This window comes from Pleurodeles waltl, chromosome 2_1 (genome assembly GCF_031143425.1).
Source record: "Pleurodeles waltl isolate 20211129_DDA chromosome 2_1, aPleWal1.hap1.20221129, whole genome shotgun sequence".
In the NCBI taxonomy this organism is placed as follows: domain Eukaryota; kingdom Metazoa; phylum Chordata; class Amphibia; order Caudata; family Salamandridae; genus Pleurodeles; species Pleurodeles waltl.
The window spans coordinates 111,017,884-111,038,108 of NC_090438.1; the positions used below are offsets into that span (position 1 = coordinate 111,017,884).

General features: G+C 43.0%; 1 protein-coding gene across 1 annotated transcript in view; it reads left to right on the forward strand.

The window, feature by feature from the left end:
• The window catches only part of COX7B (cytochrome c oxidase subunit 7B), a 33,139-nt gene extending 13,179 nt beyond the window's left edge, over nucleotides 1–19,960 (forward strand). The window contains exon 3 of the mRNA XM_069211085.1: nucleotides 19,740–19,960. Within this exon, the coding sequence (XP_069067186.1) occupies nucleotides 19,740–19,817 (78 nt within the window). The 3' untranslated portion in view covers nucleotides 19,818–19,960. The remainder of the gene's footprint in view (nucleotides 1–19,739) is intronic.
• The last annotated feature ends 265 nt before the right edge of the window (nucleotides 19,961–20,225 follow it).

Sequence of the window (20,225 nt, forward strand, 5' to 3'; positions counted from 1 at the left end):
GACAATCTTGCAATCCTCGCAGAAGCATTAACAGTTCCCCCCGTTGTCAATAATTTCACCAACGGCTTGTGATCAGATAAAATTGTTACAGGTTTTCCCCACACAAAAACCCTGAAGTGATCCAGAGCCCACGCACATGCCAAAGCTTCCCTCTCAATTGTGGGATACTTTTCTTCTGTTGGCGACAAGGCTCTAGAGGCAAAGGATATTATAAATTCCTTCCCATCCTTATCCTTCTGGCTTAATACCGCACCCAAACCTTTACCACTGGCATCCGTTGAGATACAGTTATCCAGGTTAGGATCAAAACAGTATAAGCTTTGGACTTTATCAATTTCAGAAGTCATGCAATTGAATTCTTCCTGGCATTCCTTAGACCATTCAAATTTGACTTTGTTTTTCAATAGTTGTCTCAAATGGAAACTTTTGTCAGCAAATTGTGGAATAAATTTAGCACAGTATTCAACTAGACCTAAAAAAGATCTAACATCATCCTTAGAACTTGGAAGCAAAGCATCTTTGATAGCATTCACAAGAGACTCTTTTGGTCTGACACCTTGGGCTCCAATGTCATGACCCAAATAAGTGACACTGTCCCTTGCAAATTTACATTTTGAAAGTTCCACAGTTAAACCACTTTTCACCAATATGTTCATTACCTCCTTCAATCTTGAATCCTGTTCAATGCTGTTCTTCCCATAGATTAGAATGTCATCCTGGAAGAATTTTACACCAGATTTATTTCCAAATAACTGAAACATAAGTCTTTGGAACACTGCAGCAGCAGACGCTAAACCAAAAGGCATCCTGTTAAATTGGAAACAGCCAAAAGGTGTAATAAATGCTGTGTACTTTCTGGAATCAGTCGTAAGGGAAATCTGATGATACGCAGCAGATAAATCTATAGTGGAGAATATTTTGCATCCTTTAAAGAGAGAACCATTTCATTAATCCTAGGTAAAGGAAAACGATTGATAACAATATTATTGTTCAAATGGCGTAGGTCCACACATAACCGAATCTTTCCATTTCTGCGTCTGGTAACCACCAATGGAGAAATCCATTCTGACGCTTCGATAGGTTGTATTACTCCCAAAGTCACCAATCTTTCCAGTTCCTTTGAAACTTCGTCTCTAATCAATATAGGAACATTCCTAACCTTGTGTACCTTCGGGACTGCATTTGCTTTCAAAATTATGCGGTGTTAAAAACCCCTTAAATTTCCCAGGTTTGTGTCAAACACTGAAGGAAATTTTCGTAACAGATCCCTTGCAAAGTCCAACTCTTCATCCACCACCTTCACTTGTTCTTCACTGTTTGGATCCAGGACAATGTGCAATTTACCCTGATCAATCCAGCCAAGAACTGGTGGTCCTTTCTTACTTATATACAGCTTAGCACGAGTGGATCTGTTTTTAAATCTAAAGGTTAACCATCTATAACCTAACATATCAATTTTATCACCACTGTACCCTTGTGGTTGTATATCAGGTTCACATAACTCCATACCAAATTTCCCTATGAATTTATCTCTCCATGCCTCTTCATTCACAATGGTATAAGGTGATCCAGAATCAGCAAAAATTTTCATTATAACTCCACCAATGCTTATTTGACACTCAGGCTTGTTTTTCCCTGGCTTCCCATTGACATTCAGAATCAAATTTGTTGTAGAGCATATAACACTATCGTTACCAAACCCATGACCCTTTCCATCCTCTTCATCATCCTGTTCAGAATTTTCCAACACACACTTGACGTTATCTTTTTTCCTGCAAACCTTCGCAAAATGACCAATTAAACCACAATTTCCACACTTCCTTTGGATAGCTGGACATGTCTTGCTATACGCTAGGTGATCCTTACTACCACACCTATAGCATCTATTTTTTTCTTTAGAAAACGATTTTGATTGGGCATTGAAAGACTTACTGGAAGTTTGGGTGGCATTATAAGACTTACTGGCAGGTTTGGAGTTTATTTTACAGACAAACTCAGACTCCTTAACTTTTGACAATAATTCCTTGGCACATCTACCAGACATCTCTGCTTTACGCACAATGTTCATAACCTCCTCAAGTGATGAATCACCATTCACCCACAAACGTTCTTGAATACTCTGATTATGAACATGCATAACTAATTGGTCCCTAATTAAGTCGGTTTGTAATGCTCCAAATTTGCAATCAATGGCTAATTTTTTAAGTTCCGCAACATAATTATATACTGACTCATTCTCATTTTGCTTACGTTGGAAAAATTTATATCTAGTAATACCTATACAAACCTTCGGTGCAAAATAAGTGTCAAGATCTTTCAATGCTGCCTCAAAAACGTTCTGATCCCCAACAACTGGAGCTTTTAACATTTGGTTGTACACTCTTAACCCATAAGGACCCAAAGAATGTAACAAAATACGTTTTTTTTGGTCTGCTGACATGTTGCCTGAATCACCCACTGCATCAATGTAATTTATAAAGTACTCCTTCCACTCTAACCACTTAATAGATGGTTCAGAACCTGTTGGCCAAAATGCTTGTGGTGGAGAAATGCTGAAATTCTGCATTGCCATTATAAATAACTACTCTCAAATTAAATTGAAAGCCAAAAATAAAAATAATATTATGAGGTAAAGTCCAAATGCAGCTAGTAATCCGTGGTTTCCCTGGAGATTTCCAAACAAATAAAGATGACCGCTAAGCACACTTGTTAAGTTGAATGTATGAATTCCAGCACGTTTTGAAGCACAAAGAATAGTTACAAATGGCAGGATATCCTCAAAAGGTTCACATCCAGAAATTACTTGTTGCTACGAAACTCAAGAATGCTTTCTGATCCTTCAAAATGGCCGCAGTACGAAATACATAGCCGGCATTCAAGTTGTCATGACAACATTGGCGCGCGAACGTCGCGTCAAGCTACTGTTGCTCACAACCAACACAACTCCGTTATGCAGTCGAGTGAAAAAACGACAGTAAAAACACTCAGTGAAACCCAGCAGGAAATCTGCATTGCGCAGCTCAAAACGTCAAGCCCACCAGGAAATCGGCAAAGCGCAGCTCAGAACGCGATGAATCGCTCTGTGGTCAGCCCAAAATGAATGCTGTGCTTCATCCCAGAACTCCTAACGCCACAGCACGCGTAGTCCTAGGCTCCAGGTGCTCGTCGCCAAATTGTAGTGAAAACACCACAAGATATTTGGTGTTAAACACTTTATTGCCTGGAGCCACTGGGAAAAGTGACTCCTTCAACTGCTTTCCCGTTCGTTTCTCACAACGCGTTCCACACAGCGCGTAGCAACTGTGGAACGCGTTTAATAATAAACATAACACATGTGAGATGAAAATCATTGATCAGTTCTGGTAAATATATCATGTAGATGTTGAAAAGCAAAGGTGAGATGATTGATCGTTGGGGGACCCCTGCTTTTGTGAGGTAGGGTTTGGACGAGAAGGGGGGAGGAGAGATGATATTAGATCTTTTTTGAAGGTAGGATGTCACTTCTATGCCGGCTTCGTGGAGTCTTTATTTTAGGGTGTCATGGTCAACCGTATCAAAGGCAGCCGAGAGGTCCAAGAGAAGTAGTGCAGCAACTCCATTGCGGTTAACTGTGTTTTTTTAAGATAATTTCAGATTGCTATGAGTGCAGATTCAGTGCCTCTTCCTGGGCGGAATCCAGTTTGGAAGTCTGAAAGTATAGAATTCTTTAATGAATTGTGACATCTGGGCGAATTCTGCTCTTTCTATCAGTTTGCCAAGGAAAGGTCCATTTGTGATTGGTCTGTAGTTGTTGGGGTCTTTCGGGTCTAGGTTTGTTTTCTTTAATAACGGTCATATGTATGCCTTTTTCAGGTCTACAGGAAGTTCCTGTAGTTAGAGTTGTTGATGATTCTTCTTACAGGTATGGCAGCAGAATTAGATAAAAGAATGTTCTTGAAGATGTGTGGTGGACAAGGGTCAGAAGGGCAACCTGAAGGTCTGCTTACTTGGACCAAATCCATAAATTCACCTTGGGATATTTGTTTCAAGGACTGTAGATGCTGGGTTGGTTTATTCTTAGAAGGTATTTTAGGAAAGGGGTTGGTGCTGATGTTTTTCTTCTGTTTTAAATATCAATTCATTGTATCTGACCAGGAGTCCTGATGGTAGCTTATTGCGAAAGGGGTTTACTGGAATGGTCTCTGGCAAAGGAACTTAGAATGAGAATGGTTAGGGTGGATGATAAGGTGTTGGATGATACTCTGCAGTGGTCATGGGTGATGCATACAGTGGCAGACTAGGGGAATGATTGAGGAGTCGTCCAAAGATAATCATTGAATGTGATTGACTGGAGTTTGCAGAATGAAACCTATAACTTTTTCAGCTTGGATGGAGCAGCTGAAGATGGAAAGACTGGCAAGTAGAAGTCTTTATTTATACTGTAGCTGAAAGCGTCACCTAATTAAGGTGTAAGACATGTTTTTATGGTGCAGCATAGCACCATGATGCAGAGTAATATGCACAGCATGTAATAAAGACTACTCTTTTACAGTAGGCAAGGCTACAATCATATATGCAAAGATTAAATCTGTGCTGGATAAAATGATAGTTAAAAAAAATATATATATTTAGACACACAATATATATTGAGTAGTTGTTTACACCACATACTAAAACATGGTGGCTCCCTTACTCAGTGTTTATATTTAAGAATGATGGGTGTAAATAGGCCTTTTATTACATAAGCTTATTTCCTCTGTTGTTATTTATAGTGATAGCTTGTCCCCTTGTAATCACTTCACAGCATTAGCCTATTGGTCGTTGAAGGAGATGTGGGATTACTCACTGATCAGAAGTTTGTGAGGTCCATTTCCACTGTGGATGAGGCTGGGATTATCCTGATGTCAACTAATTGTCAAAGACAATCTCAGTTCTTTCTGCTGAAGGTGGCACTGCCTAGAAACAGGTTACACTAATAATATTGTTATTAATTGCTGGGCATTAGGCTGGCGGGAGAATGCCCATGTGCTTGTGCTTATGCTTAACATTAGTTCACTAGAAATGTTAAACGAAGGGTCTTCAAACGAGTGGGGAGAGGGAGAGAATGCCTTAGCGGTACCTCTGATGATCCCAGGGAGGCGCCTCATAACATGGCTCGGTTTTAAGCTGAAATAAACGAACCTCAGTAAGCTGCTCTGTAATCGGCCTTCACTATCATGTTTAGTCATCTATATCCAAGCTGGTCGTATATGTCAAAAGGAATAGGACTCCAAATATTATTCAAAATTCCCAACCCTCCCTCACTTCTAATAATCAAGCTGTGCATACTTTTACGTGCTAGTAAGGCCTGCCTTACCAGAGTAGTATGTTTGGCATCATGTATTTGATTCCATTTTCAAAACGCTAACAAAACATAACTGCAATGTTTGAGCCTAGACACAATTAAACGTTGCCAATTTATTAGAATAACTGGGAAAAAATTGGAGGGAGGCCAGATTATTTTTTTCCCCAGGGAGTCGGATTTACAAAGTTTGACGACCATTGTGTTAGACTAACAGCTCAAACATTATGAGAGATCTGCCTAGCTAGCTCTCAAGTTAATTCCTGCTCTTGAAGGTGAATATTTAATAGTTCTGAGGCTCCAATCCTGTCCGAAGTAGTGATGGGCACTCTCCTACCCTAGCTTCCAAACCTTAAAGCCTTGATACGTTTGTTAGATAGGACGATGAGTACTGCCAAATGAGTGCTTTCTCAGTCTTTTGCTGCAAAGCCCTTATTCGGTTGGCTACAGTGCTGTGGAAAATGGGAACACACCCCCACGCCCCAAGACTAGTGCTAAGCTTCTGTGAGATATGTTAGCAAAAGATAGAATTTTCACCTCCTATCGTGAGGCGCTTCAGTGGCCAACCTGATAAAACATGACAGCAAAAATGGCCCATGGTACAGTTGTGCTTTAAGTCTGTAGTTTTTTAGATCGGTGCTGCAGATTGACTGAACAAGACTATTCAGCAACTTAGGACAATCTTGTAGCCCTCCATACCTCTTTATTTTCTTGTATTTAGTTGCAATAAAACTGGGGCCAGGCACCACACAGCCTTAGTCTATGGAAGGGGTCGCCAACCGTTTTCTTAGTGAGAGCTATCTTTGATCAAGGAAAGTCCTCCAGAGCTACTAGTAAATTTTATCACATTAAAATATTGACTACATGTTCAAAGTGAACACCATAAACAGGATTTATCAGTAATCACCTCAAAACATTTCAGTTGAGGTTAGCAGCATAAACTCCATAAAATCGTTTTACAATATTAAGTGCTTACATCTTACTAATAAAATAACTGCCAAAACATTACATACCCTCTTGCACAAATGACATAAGCACAGCAGTAGGTTCCCCCCTCCACAAACAAAATTATTATTCATCTATTAACTTGAAATGTGTTTTAAAATTGCAACCTTTTGTCTTCCTCAGCATATCTGTTTCTGGAAATAAAAATATATTTTCTCTAAAATATCCAAGATCCATTTTGGACACACAAACTTAGCTGTCCAGAAGAAACCACGCGTTTTCTGTTAAAACCTAACTTTTGCCTTCACAATATCAGTTTTCATTTTTAAGGAATAGTCCCCCAAAATACCAGATGATAATTTTCATCAAGTACTAGCAAGTACAAGTGCCTCAGTTGAACAGGTTCTGCTTCAAATACCCAGCTATTACATTCCTCATCAGGTGGGCTATGATGTTGATGCTGTTGTGTCTGGTCTGTTCCTGAACCAAGCCCAGTGCCAGGACCTCTGGTCCATATAGTCAGCATGCACCTGCAAAGATTACTTAAGGTCTCACTGCCGATACACCTCTATCCATCCTTGCACATTCTCACAAGGGGTCTGATCTTAGGCCACCTTTTACAGTTCTTTATGGTCAATCTTTCTCCTCAGTGGATCCGAATGATTTAACAAACTACAAACCTTTATATCACCTACACTATCCAGTGAAAAATCTTGAAAAATTAATTCATCCACAAGTTTAGCACTACATTTAATCTAGCAGTTAATTGGACCCCTCTCAGGTTACGTTTCGGTCGGCCCATAGCACAAACTGTACCATTGAATGTCACAGACTAACTTTGTCTCATGCTGGATCAGGGTCGATCAGCAAACCCGATCAGTCTTGACCTGGATAGCTTTTTACATAATTTCTGAAGCCATTCTTCGTGAGTGTCTTTATAACTAGGGTGTCTGCCGGTGAACTTTCATCTGGCTGCACTCTTACTACTGGCAGAACCCGTGCCTCTGTCAGTCCAAAGCCATCAAACTATGATGTGGTGTACCACAGGTATTATCTTTGAGTCCAGCCCTTTTCAGGTCGCAGCCTACCAGACCGCACAGCTGTCTGGTTTGCTAAAGACATCTTGGACATCCAGAAAATTGACCTAGGAATGCATTCTGCCCGTTGCTTGCCATTGGCTCTGTGGCTTGTAACTCAAAGCCAACAAATGGAAAGCAAGACTATTTGTTTTAGGCTGTCCAGCATGAATTTGTCCCTTACCCTGCCAAAACCTTAATTACAGTATCCACAGAGTCCCTCCTTTCTGTAAACAGGCCTGTAAATCTTGTTATCTCGTCTTATTTGCTGTGCATTCAGAGACGGAGGTCAAATGTTAGGCTCTGTCTTCCAAGGGCGCTTATTTAGTTTTCTTTCTCTGACTTCAAAGTGAAGGGATATATCTGACAGTCTGCTGGATGGAGCAAAGAGTATTTTTTTTTTTTTTTTTTTTTGCTGCACACAATATTTAAATGAACTGTACTTTTTTTTTTTTCAGAAGATATCCGAATTAGAAACGCAAATGCAGCACATTTTTTATATCTGAAGTGTTGGAAACAAATACTTTATTATGATCAAAGAAATAATTACACTAGGCAATGCAATTTCCACATATTTATGTCTGTGCACTGAATAGTTTTATTAGTAAAACTATGTCTTCAAATGTTATGGTAGTTTCATTTGAAAATGTGTTGTCTGTAATGACAGTGTGCTTCCACAAGATTAATATGCCACTCTACACCACTGCACTCAGCTCTCCACCACTCTACTTTAAACCTCTCCACACCACTGCACTCGATGGCACTTCACGCTTCTCTACTCTCTACCACCCTACACCTTTGCACTTTTTGCCACTGCACTCTACACCACTCCAGTCTATGCCACACCAATCTACTCTGCACAACTCAACTGTATGCCACTCCATTCTAGCCACTCCGCGCCAGTCTGTGCCGCTCTTTGCCAGTCCACTCTACACCACTCCACTTTACTCTGCAACACCAACTCTATGCCCCTGCACTCTGCCAATTCACTCAATGCCACTCTAATCTACTCAGCACCACTGCACTCTACACCACTTTACACCATTACACACTATGCCACTGCACTCTAGGCTGCTTCACTCTAAAATAATCTTCTCTGTGCCACTCAACGCCACTGTACTCTATGCCACTCTACTCATAACCACTGTACTCTGACAGTGCACTCTGTACCACTGCACTCTGTATCACTGTACTCTGCCACTGCTCTCAACGCCACTCTACTGTATACCACTCCACTCTGACATTGTACTCTGCAATACTGCCTTCTGCCACTGAATTTTATGCCACTCTACTCTGCAGTGTTCCACTCTATGCTGCTTCATTGTATGAGACTCTACTCTGCACTCTTCACCACTGCCCTCTACTGTGCACTAATGTAATCTACACCACTTCATTATATGCCACAGAATTAAATGCCACTGCACTCAGTGCCACCATACTCTTCAACACTTAACACCAATGCAGTCTACACCAATCCACTCTACGCTACCACTGCAAAACAAGACACTCTGCCACTCCACAACACTACTTTTCACCATTCCACTCTGATGCTCTAGTCCACTCTCCGCCCCTCTGCTCCACTCCTCTCTTCGACACTTTACCCTGCTCTTTTCTACGCCACTAACTTTTACCCATGCTGAACAGCAACCACGCTGGTGTACAACACGGCTAAAATACATTGGCAAAGCCAATAGCTCTTGCATAGGCGAGACCTATTGGCTTTGCCAATACTTGTTTACAACTTGAACCAAAAGGTGGCAAATATTAATCTATGAATTGAACATTGTATCATATGTAGGTGATAGGCATGTTATTGTCTCCGTATGCAATAGTGTTGCTAAGACCCAAACCAGTTTCTGCACGTGTTTGAGGTTCATTATTCCTGGATGCAAGATGAGTGTCTGACATAAAATAGTAATAAAACAGAAATAGTCGCGTTTGGCAAACTTTGTCCTCACAATGATGGCTGATGGCGCTAGACCTGTCCTTTGACCAACCAAGCTCTAATTGACTAGGTTGTTTCCACGGTTCCTCAAATGAATCGACTAATAGGCACCTGTTTTTCTATCCTGAAGATGTTAAGGAAGTTATTTCCATGGCTACTGAGTAACATTCATAAAACGGTCATTCACATATAAGTTGCACCATCTTTGAACTATGGCAACACTTTTTGCTTCATAGACTCAAATCTTTTCAAATTCAGCCTTGCGCTGAATTTCCCGGCCTCCGCTCCAATCAGTTAAGGAATCTGCATTGACCACCATTCACCATCAATACAGAAGAGCGCTTTGTTCAGGACTCTGATTACTCAAGACATTCCATAATCTGGGGCCATATTACTTACACAGTCTCGGTCTGAGGTAGCGTCTGCTCGCAGTATCGCCCATACGTGAACAGGTAGAGGATCCTCTTCCTTCCTGGCAGCAAAAGGTTGGACCAGCCTTCCGTTAACACCACGCCCACTCTCCTCCTGTCAACCTTTCAGGAACCAGCTTAAAACTTTAATTAAATGTTTCAGGTATATGCTTGTTTAGTGTAGGTTACTGTGATGTTTACCATCAAGACACTTCTATACAAATACACAACTTAGCATTCTATATATTTTGCTCCTGCCAAGGGAGGCAGGACTGCTATGAGTAAGTACCTGTTTGTGTTTAAGGCCTTACAAGGTAATCTTTCCAAGTCCTTTGGTTCTGTGCCCCCTCTCTATTTCTCCTATAGCTGCAAGATGTCACTTGGGAGAGGATAGTTATGTATGACACATTTGTATTTATAGTGCACTCTTACCCAAAATCCAAAGACCACATTGGCTCTGAATAACAGATGTCATCTCAGTGATACTACTTTTATTGACTTCAAAAAGATAAGTGGACCTGCCATGATTTGAACCTTTGAAAACATTTGTGACCTGAGCCACCAGACATACTTTGTTTTGGTGTTGTCCAGCTTCTGCTACCAGTGCAGGCTAAGTCCCCCCAGAGCTCTTCTGCAGCAGTAAGAGCAGCTAGTTCTTATTTTCCCAAAGCTGTAAAGCATGGGTACTCGCAAACATTTTCTCTGGGGCCAAAATGTTTGGTCTGTGACGTGCCTGGGGGCTGCACTGATGCCAGGGCAGTGGCGGTCGGTGTGGTGGCTGGGGGGATTGGTGGCAAGTTGTAGGAGAAGCAAATTATACACATCTAATGGCTGAAATAAACAATGGGAAACCAGAAAACCTGGAACTAATCCCGGCTTACCCACTTTTCCAAATTGTGTGATCCTAGGCAATTGTTTAGTCTCACTTTCCCTCCTTTTTCTGCATTATCACATTTAAGATGACCTCGAAATACATGATTCATGGTGTGCGCTGCACAAAACCTGCTTCTATGTTTAATTTATTAAAGTGTAATGTTGTTCATGTATGATAGGAACACAGGCCACCCATAAAGCGCACATACCAAGTGACTTGTCTCTTTAATTTAATATTGGTGGTGTTCTCAGGGTAAAGGAAATAATTCATGTTTCCAAATTTCTGTTTCCAAATTTATTTTTGAAAACTATCACTTTTAAATGGATACATCTCAATGCACTGATAAAATAAATTCTACTTAGGTGAAAAGGTTCTGCATGTTAACTAAATACACATTTTTAATTTTGAAGAGGCTGTCTTAGTTTTACACTTGTGTTGCAAGATCTCTTTAAAAAATAAGGCGTTTCTAAAGTTAAGCGCAGGAGTCCCTAGTTACTTCCTTTCTTTAAGACCAATTGAGCTTGAAATAAATCATTGTGCGTGTATTTTATATTTTTATTGTTAGTGCAGAGTCGAGCATGCAGCTGCCCAGTGCTCCTGTTTCTCGAAGGGCCGCATGTAAAGGTCAGAGGGGCCGCATGAGGCCTGCAGGCCGTACTTTGAGTATCCATGCTGTAAAGTATACATATGCATCTACTGAAAATGGCCTGCAGGAAGTCACTAATCGTATCCAATGTGACCCAATCTAAAATCACCTTATCCATATTAGTGCTGGGACGTGCCCCATCAGTTGTACAAAATACTCTCCCTGGAGCTAAGCCACTCCGCTAATACTAGATAGCTAAATTGCAGCAAGTGCAAGCATGTGTTTAAAAAAAAAAGTCGTTTTGGCACAATCATTACAATTAAACAGTACAGCAGAGTATGCACATGGAGATACTCATACTAGATTATCCTAAAACAAGTCAGCCAAATGTTTCCATCATGTTTTTTCACTCCCTGGTGCCATCATTGGAAGGTTCCGAGCTCCCCACCTTTTCGTTTGTGTAATTACATGCAATTTCGTTTTATTTGTGTGTGTATATGTGTACTGTATTGATTAATCCCAAGTTTTCGTTGTGAACGCATCTCTTTTGTTCCAAAGACCAATTTGGGTTTAAATTTAGACTAATTTGTTGCACTTCCAACCTACACCCTTGAACTGAGAGGTTATTTCACAGACTTGACGTAGGTAGTGCGCAAAAATATTAAGACCAGAGACCCACCATAAATGTATTGAAAACCTTACAGGTAAATTTAAGGCTTGTTTCACTGGAGGTAAAGTGATCACTGCTACAGTTATCACAGCTGCCTTTCTTGGTGAGCTTTTCAGAGGTCACACCTAGAGGTCTTAACACTTTTTTACCATCATTATTGCTTGCGTTCTGACTCGGACTATGATAGTTAAGTAAAACACACTTACGTGAGGCACTCAATATATTTTTGTATATAGATGAAGTATACATCCTCGCAGTTATAAAGAAATATTATACAAAAGGATTTTCAATCCAAGTCAGAACAGTTCTTGATATGTGATCCAGTCCACGTGATTTATTGAGGAAAGTCGTCCAAAAGTCCATTCATTGGAAAAAACACCCAGTATTCCAAGGCAACACGTGTTTCGTCATAGGGAAATGACTTCTTCAGGGCTGGAAATTATAAGTAAATCACTTGATGTAAGGAAATGCCTCCTTGGCATGGTTTCCCCCTGACTTTTTGCCTTTGCTGATGCTATGTTTACAATTGAAAGTGTGCTGAGGCCTGCTAACCAGGCCCCAGCACCAGTGTTCTTTCCCTAACCTGTACTTTTGTATCCACAATTGGCAGACCCTGGCATCCAGATAAGTCCCTTGTAACTGGTACTTCTAGTACCAAGGGCCCTGATGCCAAGGAAGGTCTCTAAGGGCTGCAGCATGTCTTATGCCACCCTGGAGACCTCTCACTCAGCACAGACACGCTGTTTGCCAGCTTGTGTGTGCTAGTGAGGACAAAACGAGTAAGTCGACATGGCACTCCCCTCAGGGTGCCATGCCAGCCTCTCACTGCCTATGCAGTATAGGTAAGACACCCCTCTAGCAGGCCTTACAGCCCTAAGGCAGGGTGCACTATACCATAGGTGAGGGTACCAGTGCATGAGCACTGTACCCCTACAGTGTCTAAGCAAAACCTTAGACATTGTAAGTGCAGGGTAGCCATAAGAGTATATGGTCTGGGAGTCTGTTTTACACGAACTCCACAGCACCATAATGGCTACACTGAAAACTGGGAAGTTTGGTATCAAACTTCTCAGCACAATAAATGCACACTGATGCCAGTGTACATTTTATTGTAAAATACACCACAGAGGGCACCTTAGAGGTGCCCCCTGAAACTTAACCGACCATCTGTGTAGGCTGACTAGTTCCAGCAGCCTGCCACACTAGAGACATGTTGCTGGCCCCATGGGGAGAGTGCCTTTGTCACTCTGAGGCCAGTAACAAAGCCTGCACTGGGTGGAGATGCTAACACCTCCCCCAGGCAGGAGCTGTAACACCTGGCGGTGAGCCTCAAAGGCTCACCCCTTTGTCACAGCACCGCAGGACACTCCAGCTAGTGGAGTTGCCTGCCCCCTCCGGCCCCGGCTCCCACTTTTGGCGGCAAGGCCGGAGAAAATAATGAGAATAACAAGGAGGAGTCACTGGCCAGTCAGGACAACCCCTAAGGTGTCCTGAGCTGAGGTGACTCTAACTTTTAGAAATCCTCCATCTTGTAGAAGGAGGATTCCCCCAATAGGGTTAGGATTGTGACCCCCTCCCCTTGGGAGGAGGCACAAAGAGGGTGTACCCACCCTCAGGGCTAGTAGCCATTGGCTACTAACCCCCCAGACCTAAACACGCCCTTAAATTTAGTATTTAAGGGCTACCCTGAACCCTAGAAAATTAGATTCCTGCAACTACAAGAAGGACTGCCCAGCTGAAAACCCCTGCAGAGGAAGACCAGAAGACAACAACTGCCTTGGCTCCAGAAACTCACCGGCCTGTCTCCTGCCTTCCAAAGAACTCTGCTCCAGCGACGCCTTCCAAAGGGACCAGCGACCTCTGAATCCTCTGAGGACTGCCCTGCTTCGACGACGACAAGAAACTCCAGAGGACAGCGGACCTGCTCCAAAAAGACTGCAACTTTGTTTCAAGAAGCAGCTTTAAAGAACCCTGCAACTCCCCGCAAGAAGCGTGAGACTTGCAACACTGCACCCGGCGAGCCCGACTCGGCTGGTGGAGAACCAACACCTCAGGGAGGACCCCCGGACTACTCTACGACTGTGAGTACCAAAACCTGTCCCCCCTGAGCCCCCACAGCGCCGCCTGCACAGGGAATCCCGAGGCTTCCCCTGACCGCGACTCTCTGAAACCTAAGTCCCGACGCCTGGAAAAGACCCTGCACCCGCAGCCCCCAGGACCTGAAGGACCGGACTTTCACTGCAGAAGTGACCCCCAGGAGTCCCTCTCCCTTGCCCAAGTGGAGGTTTCCCCGAGGAAGCCCCCCCTTGCCTGCCTGCAGCGCTGAAGAGATCCCTTGATCTCCCATTGACTTACATTGCGAACCCGACGCTTGTTCTAACACTGCACCCGGCCGCCCCCGCGCCGCTGAGGGTGAAATTTCTGTGTGGGCTTGTGTCCCCCCCCCCCCCCCCCCCCCCGGTGCCCTACAAAACCCCCCGGGTCTGCCCTCCGAAGACGCGGGTACTTAACTGCAAGCAGACCGGAACCGGGGCACCCCCTTCTCTCCATTCTAGCCTATGCGTTTTGGGCACCACTTTGAACTCTGCACCTGACCGGCCCTGAGCTGCTGGTGTGGTAACTTTGGGGTTGCTCTGAACCCCCAACGGTGGGCTACCTTGGACCAAGAACTGAACCCTGTAAGTGTCCTACTTACCTGGTAAAACTAACAAAAACTTACCTCCCCCAGGAACTGTGAAAATTGCACTAAGTGTCCACTTTTAAAGTAGCTATTTGTGAATAACTTGAAAAGTATACATGCAATTGAAATGATTCAAAGTTCCTAATGTACTTACCTACAATACCTCTCAAACAAGATATTACATGTTAAATTTGAACCTGTGGTTCTTAAACTAAGAAAAGATATTTTTCTATAACAAAACCTATTGGCTGGATTTGTCTCTGAGTGTGTGTACCTCATTTATTGTCTATGTGTATGTACAACAAATGCTTAACACTACTCCTTGGATAAGCCTACTGCTCGACCACACTACCACAAAATAGAGCATTAGTATTATCTCTTTTTACCACTATTTTACCTCTAAGGGGAACCCTTGCACTCTGTGCATGCTATTCCTTACTTTGAAATAGCACATACAGAGACAACTTCCTACACTTGAGTTAGAAACCAAAATGCTCAAATAATAAACTGGGTATAAAAGACCCATATTTACCATGTAAGATCCAAGAACATGGATAAAGTAAGAAAAGAGAAAGTATTCACCACCAAGAAACACACCTGAACGCCTCACAAGTGAAAAAACTATCCATACAAACTAATCATAGTGCACTATAACGCACAAAGGCAACACCAACCAAAAGAAGTTGTTTTACTGCCAAAAAAACGTAATCCCTTTCTGGAACCACTAGATTTATGCAAATCACCATAATGATGCCAAATATCCCATGAAAAAACGTGAACAAATCAAATACTGTTACATCTAAACCAGAGAGATTATTAATGCCACATTGAAGATTATAGGGTGTCCATACTTATGAAGAAATGAGTCGACCATACAAAGCACCATGTGAACAAACCGTACTCGCCACCCGCGTGATTTCCCGAAACTGATTAGAATACCTTATTTACAACGAGAGTACAACACACTCGTGTATCAATATCTGTGTACATGTTGTTCCATTATTGTCCGTTAATCCTGAACAACACGGTCCAAGTCTGATGAAAGAGTAAACACATAAGCGTGAATGATGGTGGTGTCAACTATTACAAACACTCAACCATTATAAGTGTCTAATAAAGACAAAACATCATTAAGTCAATACAATAAATGTATGGTCCGTAATACCTTAATCAAGTTTCATGAGGTTCAAATAATATCTCCGTGAACTCCTAATATTTTCAAGTTCCTCAGTCACTGACCCGAGAACTACAAAAGAAAATCCCCAATGAATCTGTTATAAGTGACCAAATGCCCTACAGAAATAATCCACACTAGTAGAAAAATGGCTATCCATTTTCTAAACACACAGTTGGAATCAGCAACTCACCAATATATATATATATATATATATATATATATAGTTCCCGGCATATTCTATTCACAACGCCACAGCTGCGTGTACGCTGACCGCGATTTCAGTACCCGGAAGTCACTATAAATGCCATGAAAGTCACAGAGATCGAGAACGGACAAAACTACAAAACCTAAAAGTAGGACCACAAGTCATATAATTTCTTATGGAACACAGCGATAGTCGTTCACACTGATTACCGGACAATAACTCTTGTACCTTCCAGGACAAGATATTTGAAAACAAGCCACAACGCTCCTTGGGGTTGCAAAATAACACAATTTGAACTCTGCCTCCAAATCGATGAGTGAGATATCGATGAGAATACAGATTAACAAATGAATTTAAATGGCCACCATAGTGCGTATGATACCACTGACTCAATTCCCAAAAAAATTCACCACCACCAAATAACCGGTCCTATTCAAGATTTATTGACACCATCAGAGTCACCATAAATATGGGGAAAACGGAACCAAGATAGAAACCAGCAATACTAAAAAATACATAAAGAAAAGATATGAAGAGAAATGAGAGAAATCTAGTGAAAATAAAAAAAATATATAAATATATATCAAAAGAACAATAGACACAAGGAAAATCCCAGTGATGTTCAAATAACATCACACCTTGAGCAATATATGGATAAAAAAATCTCTATTTGAGAATTTTGGTTGTCCACTCAAGTGCCCCAAGAAGAAGTAAAGCACGTTCTGATGGATACACCTACCTGTGGATTCCTCACCTAAAGAATTCCCCCCCTCGCGCCAGCTTCAACGGAAATTTTCTTCTAGCTCTGCACTTCGACGATGACGCCACAATTGCCCGACTCCATGCGACGCCGTATGACACCATCCAGGCAATAAGAAGCCCTCTTCGACGTGCAGACGCCAGTTCCCTTTTTTCCATGCCTTCGAGTAACGGTTTTTCTTCAAGGCTAACAGCGGGACCCCTGCGGACAGGGAGTCTAAGAAACTGGACCAGGCAGCAAAGAAGGCCTTTTCTTCGTGCAGCATGGCCTTGAAATCGACCAATGCAACTTGCATTTTGGGGCGTTACATTCATGCCCTAATGCAGGAGGCAAAGGGTCATCCTGAATTGCCACAAGAGGTGTTGCATCTATTAACGGATGCTCAGGCAGTGGCTACCCAGGTGATACAGTCTGGGTTGGACACCTCGGACTCCGTGGCAAGAGCTATGGGTACATCCATAGTGTCAAGGCGTCAGGCTTGGCTGCGTTCATCAGGTTTCTCCTCGGATCTGCAAGCTACTCTCCTGGACCTCCCTTTTGACGGAGAAAAGCTCTTTGGGACAAAAGCAGATTCTGCCCTTGAGTGTTTCAGAGAGCAGAGCCACAGCGAGGTCGTTGGGACTTCAGGCAGCCACTTCCTCTACTTTCAGATCCTATAGGAAGTTTAGGGGTTTTGGACGTGGCTCCCCCTTTTGTGGCAGGTTCCAGACGCCACAGCAATCTGCAGGATCCCTGCCTTACAGATCCTTCAGGGGCAGGGGTAGAGTACTACGTACGAGAGGGGCTACCCAGCAGCACTCTGCCACTTCCTCAGGAGGGGTGCAGCAAGGAAAGCAGCCTTAGTCCTCCACCACTCCCTGTTCACGTGTCTCCGGTAGGGGGGAGACTTGCCCAATTTCTTCCCATGTGGGAGTTTATAACAGACTCCTGGGTCATCGACATTGTGAAGAAGGGGTATGCTCTTCCCTTTTTGAGAGTTCCCTCCTACCTTCCCTCCGCGCCCATCCTTCTGTTCGGAAGACCATCTTCTGTTACTGCAACAGGAGGTGTTATCCCTATTGTCAAAGGGTGCAGTGGAATTGGTCCCGGAGCAGGAGAGGGGTCAGGGCTGTTATTCAAGATACTTCCTGATCCCCCCCAAAAAATGGTCGGTTGAGACCAATCTTGGACTTGAGGATTTTGAATTGGTTCCTCAAGCAGGAAAAGTTCAAGATGCTGACCCTATCACAGGTTCTTTTGGTGTTGAACGAAGGAGATTGGATGGTGTCTGTCTATTTGCAGGATGCGTACTTCCATATTCCGATCCTCAAATCGCACAGGAAGTATCTCCGGTTTGTGGTGGGGTCGCAGCATTATCAGTTTGCGGTCCTCCCGTTTGGTCTTACTTCAGCACCTCGAGTCTTCACAAAGGTGATGGCGGTGGTTGTGGCAGAGCTCAGAAGAAGAGGGATAACGGTGTTTCCCTATCTGGACGATTGGTTGATCAAAGCCAAGACTCCAGGCCTCGTGCGGCTTCACCTGCAGTCGACAACTCAGTTGTTGTTCGACCTGGGATTTTCGATCAATGTGCCCAAATCTCACCTGGAGCCCTTGCATCGCCTCCTGTTCATAGGGGCAGTACTGGACACAACATTGAATCGGGCCTTTCCTCCGCCCCCAGTGGGTTCAGGACATTCAGGCGTTGATTTCAATGTTTCGAAATGGAGCGGTAGTTCCAGTCCTAAAGGTCCTACGTCTGCTCGGTCTTTTTGCTTCCTGCGTACTGCTCGTCACTCATGCACGCTGGCACATGAGGGCTCTTCAGTGGTGCGTCCGCAGGCAGTGGTTTCAGCACAAAGGAGATCTTGAGGATTCGATCAGGATCTCCAGATCCACTGCAGTGGATCTTCAGTGGTGGGCTGCGGTCGGCAACCTGTCGCAAAGAAGGCCGTTCTTGCTGCCTCCTCCAGTGGCCACGGTTGTAACGGATGCTTCCACTCTAGGGTGGGGAGCTCATCTGGGGGACCTGGAGATCAAAGGCCTTTGGTCTCCAGTAGAACAGAGGTTTCACATCAATCTGTTGGAGTTGCGGGCTGTACGTCTGGCACTCAAGGCCTTTCTCCCTTCCCTTCGCGGTCAGTCAGTCCAGGTTCTGACGGACAACACTACCGCGATGTGGTATATAAACAAGCAGGGAGGAGTGGGGTCGTATCTTCTCTGCAGAGAAGCTCTTCGACTCTGGTCCTGGCTTCAGGATCACCAGATTTGCTTGGTAGCAAGTCATTTGGCCGGGGTTCTGAATGTACATGTGGATGTTCCCAGTCGACGCATTTCGGTCGACCACGAGTGGCGTCTTCATCCGGATCTGGTTCTTTACACCTTCCAGATGTGGGGGTTTAATGTGTATTTGTAGTATGGGATTTGAATAACAACAACCTACCCAAAAAGGAGACAATCCTGTAATGGAGAAGACCGTTACTTAAACCTAATTTTGACACTCCATCCTAGGTACTTTCTTAATATTCAAAAACAACCCTCCGACTGTATCCTTAAACGAGGAACATCATTTGTATTGTGACTTGTCTGTTGGCATAGTTAATAGTTGTGGAGCTGTTAAACCAGTAGTCCCTTTTTGGATTTCCTAGCCCCCTGGCTGTTCCAACTGTTTGAACACCCGCTTACTTGGAAGCTCCGAAGGCTATAATGACTTTTGCACAAACGCACACATCCAAACTGTTGCATCATTCTACCTCTTTTATCCCCTGCATTCTTCGTTGTATGCTGCAAGCTGAATTGTTAACCCAGAAAATCGGTTTTAACACCCCCGAAATTTAAAAAAAAACTGTTCCCCCAAACATTGGGCATGTGGAAACTTTTGATTACAAAGCTGGGAAATCAGTAGTAATGTGGGCAGTTACGGCACTGATTTCAGTGCGAAGGGATGTGGTTTGTGGCAGGAGTGATCCTTTCTGTAATAAAGTATTAAGTCTTTTTTTAAAAAAATTATTTTATGCATGGCAGGTTTTTAATCATGTTATACTCCTTGTAGACTTTACTGATTCACTTTTCTAAAACCAGAGATTAACTTTTTTTTTTTTTTTTAAATATACAGGTATTAACACAGACTGGGATTACATGGAATTTTTCACCTGTCGGCCGAATTACCCCAAAGGCGTGGAATGACCAATGATTGACATCTTCACTGCTATCAAATTGGAACTGTCTTGATTGCCGCCTTTTTGAACTTGCTTATGCCTCACCCAGGCATGATCCGTTCTGATTCTAGCCATTATTGATATGGCATATTATATGTAATAAATGTATAACGCAAAATTTCATTTCCGTTTGTTTTATTCAGTCGTGCCTTTTTATTCTTCAAATTTGAGATCCTGGTTTGTACAGTACGTTATTGGCAATGCAGTTCCATGTGTGTAACTGTTAGCATATGATCCATGATGCTGCTTCATAAATCCCTTCCTTTTTCATATTCCCTTCATCTACTTCCCCTCTAGTACCATAATCAGAACTGCTGGAATCTTACTTTTTTTACATTCAGTGCACTTCTAATTAGATCACCCACTACTGTAGATTCACCATA